At 37.3% G+C, this 10,101-nt stretch overlaps 1 protein-coding gene across 1 annotated transcript in view; it reads left to right on the top strand.

Moving 5' to 3' along the window:
• Positions 1–843: 843 nt before the first annotated feature.
• The window catches only part of LOC121026799 (von Willebrand factor D and EGF domain-containing protein-like), a gene marked incomplete at its 3' end in the record, with an annotated part of 79,671 nt that continues 70,413 nt past the window's right edge, over positions 844–10,101 (top strand). The window contains exons 1-2 of the mRNA XM_040469584.1: positions 844–937; positions 1,150–1,575. Coding sequence (XP_040325518.1) covers positions 844–937; positions 1,150–1,575 — 520 coding nt within the window. The remainder of the gene's footprint in view (positions 938–1,149; positions 1,576–10,101) is intronic.

Below are 10,101 nucleotides of genomic sequence, written 5' to 3'. Positions count from 1 at the left end.
AGAAGAAGAAGAAGAAGAAGAAGAAGAAGAAGAAGAAGAAGAAGAAGAAGAAGAAGAGGAAGAAGAAGAAGGAGAAGAAACAGAAAAACCTTCAGGTCAGGGACCTATTATATGAAAGAAATGAGGCTGGTCATATCAGGAAATTGTAAGCTGTTGAATGAGGTGTGTGTGTCGGGGGTGGGTACATGCTGATAAGAGAAAAAGAACAAATAAGGATGGAGGGGAGTCCATGGTGAAGACTCTTGCAGCTTATCTTTTGAACGGGAACTTATGCAAAGGACATTGGGTTAATTGACAGATTTAAGTAGAAATACAGGCAAACAAGAAAGCAAGAAGACATATTGTCGATAACACAGAAGAGAGGTGATGGCTGTCTGCACAAGAAGTGTCAGGAATAAAGGAAGAAGATGGATGGAACTGAGTTTTGTTAAAGGAGCAGATAGATAGGTTTCGGGGATTGGTGGCTATAGAACATAATGAATAGGACCAGGCTTCCAGTTGAGAGGAAGCTAGGGAATCATTCCTAAGACAGGAAATCATGGAAAAGAGAATTTTTTTTTTAATTTTTTTTCCAACGTTTATTTATTTTTTTGGGAGAGAGAGAGACAGAGCATGAACGGGGGAGGGGCAGAGAGAGAGGGAGACACAGAATCGGAAACAGGCTCCAGGTTCTGAGCCATCAGCCCGGAGCCTGACGCGGGGCTCGAACTCACGGACCGTGAGATCGTGACCTGGCTGAAGTCGGACGCTTAACCGACTGCGCCACCCAGGCGCCCCGGAAAAGAGAATTTTGAAGCAGGTCTGTGAATCAAGGGAGGGATGGGCCTACTGGATCTGGGGACCATGGGGCAGCTGTTCAATCGGCATTTGGTTTTCCTGGTACGGAGCCAGCAGAGAAGTTATGCTGAAAGAACTCTGGACTTAGCGTCATACAGTGGTTACTAGTGCCGCGTGTTTGAAGCATGAGTTAGGCTGTTCCTTTCATTAATCCTGTGAAAGCTGCAGGGAAAGGAGGGAATGCTGCTGTTGCAACCTGAGCCTTCACTGCCTCACTGAGAAGGAAGGTGGCAGAAGCTTCTTCTGAGAAGCTTGGTTTTCGTAAGCAATCCGGCACAGAGGATTGATTGGAGGATCTGTCTGCTGGGACAGTCAGGGGCACTGCCCCTTCCAACGGAACCATCCGGGGCCACATCAATTGGAAGTTCCTCTCTGCAGTTTCTAGAACTACTACGTCCTCCTTAAACAACTGCGCTTGGCGAGGTGCGCGCGCCAAGCCCCACGGGCGAGCCTTCCCTCCGGTTGCGCGCGCCCAGGGGGATGCGAGGGCGGGGAACAGCAGGAGGGATTGGCGCGCGCGCTGCGGACTGCGCCGCTCCCCCACCTGCGTGACCTCCTGGGCAGGAACCACGCAGGACCCCGCGCAGGCGGACTTAGCTCTCCGCTCCCAGGGGTGGCAGAGGCGCGAGCCGGAACCCGCGTCCCACCCAAAACGTAGCAGGAACAGCTGGCAAGTCCGCCCGCCGCCGCAGCAGCGAGTGGCTGAACCTGGGCCAGGTCACGAGCAAGGTCGGAGAGGTAGGGGGCTGAGTGGGGCGCACGCCGTCGGGTGGTGTGGACGTGGGGGCCTGTCAGGTGACAGGACGAGTGTCACGGGGCATCTTAATGTACGGCGGGATGTTGTGGTTGGTCGTGACCGGCCGTCACCCGGCCCCTCCCCTGCCTTTGCCGTGGTCACTTTGCTTCCGGTGGTTTTAGTTTCCCTGTGCGTACTGGCCGCAGTTGTGTCCTGCTCGCGGGCCTGCATTCTACCCGCTGATATCCTCGCTCCTTAAAATCTCTTTAAGCATCTTTGAGAAACTTCAACTCGGTTCTGAAGGCATCCTAGCGGCAGGAAATTGTGCTTAGCAAACAGGAGAATCAGGCGCTGAGTCTGTTAGGATCCCTTTTGCTACTGCTGTAAATTAGATCTCCATTGAGGGAAGAGTCTAGGTCCCCAACTGCTTTAATTTAGGCAAAGAAAGCGTAGCTTAATACACAGTGCTGTTAAAACAGCAACAGTATTCATTAGCCATCCCGGGTACTATTCAATACTTATACAGACAGGAATATTAAAGGAAACGTACTTTTTTTCTTATCTTCCAAATACCCTTATATTTCACAAAAACTACATCTGTCATATACGGGACGTATAACTCTCTACAACTTTAAAAAGGTCACGTGGAAGACTTAATAGCCGTTTAGGATTTTGTCTTTTTATGTCGTACTGAATCTCGTCCGTTTTATTTTGGCTGGTTCGATTTGTAAAAATAGGGAGCTATTATGTCACCACCACACGATTTAAAAATGAGCATTAGACTCAATTTATTAGGTATGTCCAAAAATAACACACCTGAGTGTAAGTGCTTTCCATTTTTCTCCAGCAGAAATACCATGTCTTCAAAAAGAATGTTTACAAGTGGATTTATGTAATACGTAAAATATGTATTTACTGTAAATACACAAAATATTTTGTAAGAAAATGCTTGACCAACCTTTAAAAAGGCAAGAGACTTCAAAATTTATAATATTTTTACTGTAGACCACATATCCTTTTTTGAGCCTTCAGTAGCCTTGTCGTCTCTCTACTTCAGGCAAGCATTGTCACAGGGTTCAATGTTCCAGGTATCATTGGTTGGCGCCTCCTTTTTGCAAACGTACCAGGGATTTACCATGTCTTCATGCACATCTTTTAAAAATACACGCATATAATAAAGTAAATTGTGCATTAATTTTGTTTAGATGAAATATTTTTTTAAAAACTTGACCGAAATTTAATAAGGAAAGTATTTCGATTTTTACTCTAACTACATCTCGTTTTCAGCCTTCACATAAATAGTAACGACATCTCTCTAGGACAAATGTTATCACTTACCAGGTTCTAAGCTCCTATAAAAGTGAAGTGGATAATACCCTTTTGTTTAATCGAGTAGAGACATAAGGGGAACTGAGAGGAAAAGAATGCTTATGGAATATCTTTCCTATTTAGTAAGCACTATAAGGGCATTAAAATAATTAATCTTTATTAAACTGGAATATAGTTTCAGTTGAAGCATGGTTGAGTCATTTACAAGTCGCTAGCACCAGGGGCGCCTGGGTGGTTCAGTCAATTAAGTTTCCATTTCTTGATTTCAGCTCAAGTCATGATCTCACAGATCGTGAGTTCAAACTCTGCGTTGGGCTGCACACTGATAATGTGAAGCCTGCTTGGGATCCTCTCTCTCGCCCTCTGTCTCTGCCCTCCCCGACATACATGAGAGCGCTCTCTCTCTCTTTCAAAAGTAAATAAATAAACTTAAAAAAACCCAAGTCACTAGCATCAGAAATATAGATTTATCTTTGAGACATGACATTAGAGAACACCTTACTTAGTTGCATGGTATATGCAAGCAATAATGGAGCCAATGCCTTTTCATATTGTCATAGTTTCTTTACTAGAATATTATCATATAATTACAACTGATATTGCATTTTAATATCAAAATAAAATAAGAAAATAGAGTCAGTTTTCATTGAAATCCAAACTCCGGCCATACGGAAACATTTGTATGGGGACTAAGCTATGTTACATCTGTTATGCAGGAGAAGCTGTAGAGAGGAATTAACTATAAGTCAAAAGATGAGGATTTCGTTAAAATAGTTAACATATTTCTAATTTTGAGACATATTCTGTAGACATACAGGAAGCACTGGGGAACATTCTTTTATGTATGTTCACTTAAGATTTTGTTTATCCACATGTAAGGGGGTAATAGTGTCCTTTCCTTATTGTGTGTTTCTCATGGGTTTTTTGAGCAGATAGCCCAACAAGAATATATGACATTATTAAGTATTTGCAATCATCACAGTCTCTTAGTTTACGAACCAATACTACTTTGGAATTCATTCAAACATAGGCAGAACTAACAGAGATTTGAAAGTAATCTTCATCTGTTTTTCTCCTCTCTTGTACACACCCACCACAGCAAAGGTGAAGTGAAAATATCCAAGATCTGATGCTTTACATCAGAAAATGAGTGGAATTAGCACAAAATATTATGTGGCAAATGAGTCTTTCTGTTCATCTTAAAAAAAAATATTCTAGATGATTTTGTACTATCAACAACAAAAGTGTTTTCTTTCATTTCCAATCTCTTATGTTTACACTTGGGTGCCATGGGTAATAGAATATACATTTAAAGAGCTATTTTTGTTGTATTCCATATTGGGATTTTTTTTTGATAACTACAGTTATCAAAAAGAGTTGTACTTTGTACTGTATTATATGATGAAAAGTGGAGTATATTTAATGCTGCAAAGGAATTTTACTTTGGCATTCATTTATTTATATCATTTTAAATAGAGTTTCCTAAAACTTAAAGCAGACTTTGAACTTTTTAAATTTACATTATATCTCATGAAGTTTTTGATATGTAAGTTTTTCTCAAACTTACCTGAAGAATCTTCACTGGTCTTATCACAACAAAGTGACAGTGGTTTTGGTTTTGAACTTACTTGTTTTTGTAGGTAGCAGTATGTTTGATACACTTTTTTCTTTATGATTCTTCATGGTATTCTGTTTTGTACATTCAGAGTTTGCATTCATGTCTTCATGAATAACTAAATCAACAAAATGCATTTATTAATTCAACTTGTGTATAAGCACCTGTTGTATGTTAGTTCCGGAGGAAATTATACATGAATTGGGAAAAAGCAAAGCAATGGAAATTCTCCAAGTACTCTGTTTTCATGCCAGTGTATATCTAAGTGAAGAAAGCAAAATGATACATGTGACTGTTGAAAATTTTGATATTGATGGTTTCGGAGTTTTAATTTGTGTTGCTGTTGTTGCTGCTGTTAGCATTATATCATGATAGAGCCTATTTACAGATTTAAATGGAATAGGAACTGGAAAGAAACTGGGACAATTTTAGATATAAGAAACATCTCAAATTCATATAGTGTGTTGATGATGGGGAGCGGCTAGAATCATAGAAACCCAGTAGTTTCAGTAAATGGTTGTTGACTGATTAAATGATTAAAATGGTTAATTTACCAAATCTTGTAACTATCCAGCATGTGCCCAATCCAATTTGAGCAAAACAAATGATATATATGGATTTTTTGCAGGCTAAGTTAGGTTAGCCAGTCTACCTTTAGACAAAAAGAATGCTTATCACCATCTTATTACTGTTATTCTAAAACTCCACCATTATCCTTGATCTTCACCTTTAGTAAGTGTTGTTTTTCTACTTAGCTGCCTTACTCTCTAGGTTGTGTGGATTTCTTATAGTGAGATTTCTTTAAACATTGTTGGTTTGTGGGCTTAACGAAAAGAATAAGCATCAAGATTCTTTATGGACTACAATTGTAATGAAAATAAATCAAAAGTAAGAATATGGTTATTTGTGACTTGGTTAATACAAGAATCTACTTCCATACATTACTTTGAATATAAAGTAGATTTGACAATAACAATTATGCTCATATTACATATAACTGAGGTGTTAATCAATGAGAAGTGAGAACTTACTTTAGAATAGTAACTCAGGGGAAAGTGTCTTGAAGGATAGCTTCCTGGTTCTGATGGTGGAAAGAAAAATTAGGAAAAAATACAAGATGAAAAATTAGCAAACAAATACCAATTTGATAGATTTAAATAAAAAAGTGTCAGTAGTTTCATTATATGTAAGTGGTATAAATATTCCAATCATGAGGAAAAGATTGTCAGACAGCAGCCTACTTACCCGTCAATAAAATAATAGACACTTAAATTATGGTCAGTTCACATGATGAAATTCTATGCTGTAATGCATTATAATGGATAAAGTTTACCAATATAATGTTGAGAGAAACAATGCAGAAGTACGTACATAATGAACTATTTCATGTGTATAGTGTTCAAAATCACAAAATAAATAACAAACAGGGAAAGAAATCAGAAGAGTGATTTAGCTTTGGCAGGATCATAAGGGAGGCTTCTGGGAGGTGATCATGTTATAAATTTGAACCAGGTGGTGGTAATACAGGTATGTTTACCTTGAAAAAAAATCATCCAGCTGTACATTTAAAATGTATATTCTTTATGTATACTTAATAGAAATGTTTATAAAAATATAAATTATTAGTGTAGGCCAACAAGAAAGTTGGTTTGGTTTTATTTTAAATGGTAGCACAATGTGGTATTGTGGAAAGTGCTGAGTTAGGAGCCAGAAGTTCTGTGTTCTGTTGTTAGGTCTGGCACTTACAAAATGTTATTCCTTGGGTATGTCATACCCTCCCAGAGTTTCAGTATCTGCATCTGTAAAATGAGTAATATATACCTAATGATACCACTGTATCTTCTGCCCTGGGACACGGGTCCTCCTGGTTCTCCCACCCTTGACTATGGACTGAAACTATACCACCAGCTTTTCTAGGCCTTCATCTTGTAGCCTACAGATTGTGCAACTTCCCAGACTCATAATTGAGTGAGCCAATCCTTTGTATGAATCTCTTTCTAATCTTTCTGCATGTGTGTGTATATATATAGTAGCACAGACTAAAATGCCCATAAAATGGTATTTGTAAGAGATCTATATGGCAGCATTTTGCATGAGGGAGCATCTAAAAACTGAAATCAATTTCATTATCCATTGAGAAAGGAATATTGAATAGGCTGTGATAGGTCCACAATGTGGAATATTGTGTAAGCACATGGAGGAATGGATATTATATGTTTTAGTGGAGAAAACAGTTTGCATAGATAACTATAGTGTGATGTCAATTTTGTAGAAACAAAAATAGAAATTCCCAAAAGTTTTTCTCATGTGCCTGTGTGTGTGTGTGTGTGTGTGGTTTCTATGAGAGTGTATGAATATGTAGAAGACATGGTACTAATGGATTACTAAGAAATAAAAGAAAGATAAAATCTTGTGGTATTTTTGTTTTTATAGAGACATGATACAAATATTTCAGAGTACATAATCTGTATTTGTATATTTTGTTAGAAATTAATTGATGAATACTCAAGAAAAAGCTATTTGCAATGAAGATAAAGCCTTCAGGGCTGGCCAAAGAGAAGGTTTTCCATTTTGTTTTGTCTGTCAGGGGATAGAGATCAGTTACCAAAATAAATTTAACCAGATTCACAATTTTGCTCAGGTACCATCAAAGAAGAAAGCCTACACATAGATTTTTTTTTTTATAAGGAAATATCCACTGCCCATGACACACTAATCCCCCGAGCTTAACTGTTTGCAGGGTAACAGAAATTTCTTATTTGGTAAGCAATCATTTTAAAGACCAGATCATTTTAGATGATGTAAGAATTGGTTTTGTTTTGTTTCACAAAACAAATGGTGTTTTCAGGAAGTCGGTAAGTTAGGAAACCCAGATGTAATGTGGATGCAATATTGTCTTTGATAACTTTAGTGAAGAACAACTGTGGTCTTTAAGAAGTTGGTGATATGATATTTCATTTCGTGAATCACTTTACTACTTTATGATCATATCTATGTAGACACTGATTCATTGTGTTAAAATGGATTCTTAGGCCAAAAATATTACATTTATATTAATTATATTTAATATAAATTATTAAATTAAGTAACTATTTATTAATAATAAAATATTCAAATAAATTTAATGTAAATGCAGTATTTATATTAAATATAATGAGTATATTTGATTATATATTTATATTATATTTATATTTAATTATAGTAGAATTATAATTAATATTTATATTAAATATAATATAATTATAAATATAATTAATAGTTATATTAATTATATTTGCTCAACGTCAGGGAAAAAAGTCAGCTTTTTACCTATCCAAATGCTGTGTATTCTTATTATAGATTATCTAGATAGTGTGGTAAAAGCAGGGACTTTAACTCTCCAATGAATTAAAAGTTTGGGAAACCTCTTCTGATCACGTATGGGCACTGATACTGGCTCTGAGTTTATACTAAAAGGCAGCCTTGGAAAGAGCGAGATAATGAGGTTTTGTAGGTGATTTTGGGATCCTGAGTAATAAGAGAAACACACTTTAGAGAGCTCCGAGTTTGAGCTCTTCTTTTTGCTTAATACTTGTGGTAAATAAAAGCTTATTCAGCTTCTGTTCACATAAAGACTAAGTTTTATATAAAAAATTATTTTAACCTGTGTGGTAAGTTATATCTAAGGCACATTTAAACCATTCCTCCCTCATTTTAGCAGCTTGCTTCCTTAGATTGATAAGAATAAAGAATTACAGTTTTTACCAGGATATTGTAATTCAGGTCAACAATGATTCTGTTATTGATATTAAATACTGAGTTAGGTACTGGACTTTCAAAGATTAATTAAAAAAGGCTCTGATCACCAGGAGCTTGTAGCCTAGTGTGTAAGATAAATCTCGAGAGAGAAAATTTCAACTCCATGAGACAAAAGCAAATGTGCTTGTGACAAGAGCAGAGATCAGTTTTCATAATGTGTGTGAAGCAGGAAGTGTGAGTGATGGATGCTGAGAAATGTGTGTTATAGCTGAGTTTTGTCTTGGTCATTTTGGGAGGAGATATCGATTATATCAATCTGAAGCTCAGGCAAAATGTCAGGATTAGAGAAACACATTTGTGAGTCAGTGGATGAGAACAGTAGATAAGCTAGGACTGTATATGGGTCATGTAAGAACAGTAAACAGTCAGGGCACCTTGGGGGGATCAGTTGATTGAGCATCCGACTCTTGATTTTAACTCAAGTCATGATCTCATGGTTGATGGGATAGAGACCAACATGCCGACAGTGTGGAGCCTGCTTGGGATCCTCTCCCTCTCTCTCTGCCCCTCCCCTGCCCCACTCTCTCTCAAAAATAAATAAACATTTAAAAAAAGAATGGCAAACAGGCGAAGTGAGAAGAAAAATGGGCCAAGGGAGGAAGTTAACCACACCACTGATTAAGAGTCAGGAGAGAAGCAAGAAATCTTTTGGGAAATAGTTTTGGTAACGAAAAAATAGAATACACCAAGGGCATTTCCAGAAGATCTTGTGTTACAGAATCCTTTTAAGAAGATAGAAAAAAAATGTAAGGTTTCTTTCCAGAAAATCTTTATGCAAAAAGCTGCATAAAAAACAAATCGTGGATTATACTTTTATTTATTTGAAGATAACTTCAGAATGCAAAATTAATATATAATAATGTATTTTAATTGGATGTGCATTCAATGTTGACTAATAGTAGTTAATATAGCAAATATAATTAATATTAGTTAATATGGTTTATATAATTAAGTAATATTGCCTTTTAAGTGCTGGTAAAAAAAAAAAATACATGTCCACAGTCATACTTACCCAGTGAGGTAGTGTGGCCTGTACTTTCTCTGTATTCACTAACTTACATCTAATTTTCATTGGATCTAAAATTTATTAATACCTTTATTTATTGTGATTAACGTATGTAAGAAATGGGGCTCAGTGCATCCCATTAGTCACCTCACCTAATTCTCCTCACAAGACTATGAAACACAGTTTACTTCCTTCTCTTATGAATAAGGAAGCTGAGACCCAAACAGAACCCAAAACTGTGACTCCAGGGCAAGAAGTCACAGAACTTATGCTACCCATCTGTGCCTTACTCAAGTCATGAAGCTTCCTGTTCTCCCATCCTCTTCTCTGTAGCACCAGAATTCCTGGTGCTTTGTTACTTCTTTTACATCTGCTTTCTTATTTCAGTGCAGATATTCTTTTAAAGTAAGTGTGAGGGGTATGTTAATACTGTACGCCATGTTAAAATTGCTAGAACTAGGCCCCACTTAGACTGTGACCTTTTCCTTGTCTTATCTGCTACATGAAAGCATAAGAATAGATGCAATTCTGGTATCTACTTTCATCTAGTTTCATATTATTCTTTAAGAGAACCCCATGTCCACCAGCACCATTGTTGTATTAGAATTTCACGTGTACCTCTCTTGTGCTGGGCTTCAGAAGCCTTAGCCTGAGAGGCTTCCCACTTGTTTAACAATGTTTCTTTTCCTCAGGGTCCTCTGTTGAGGTCAGTGGCATTCTCTGCATTTCACACTAGCTTGATAGCCTCTTTTCACAGGCTGGAAGTTCAGGTTTAATCCA

This window comes from Herpailurus yagouaroundi, unplaced genomic scaffold (assembly GCF_014898765.1).
Source record: "Herpailurus yagouaroundi ecotype Mexico unplaced genomic scaffold, PumYag 162491, whole genome shotgun sequence".
NCBI lineage: Eukaryota > Metazoa > Chordata > Mammalia > Carnivora > Felidae > Herpailurus > Herpailurus yagouaroundi.
This window is presented reverse-complemented; position numbering and strand designations above follow the sequence as displayed.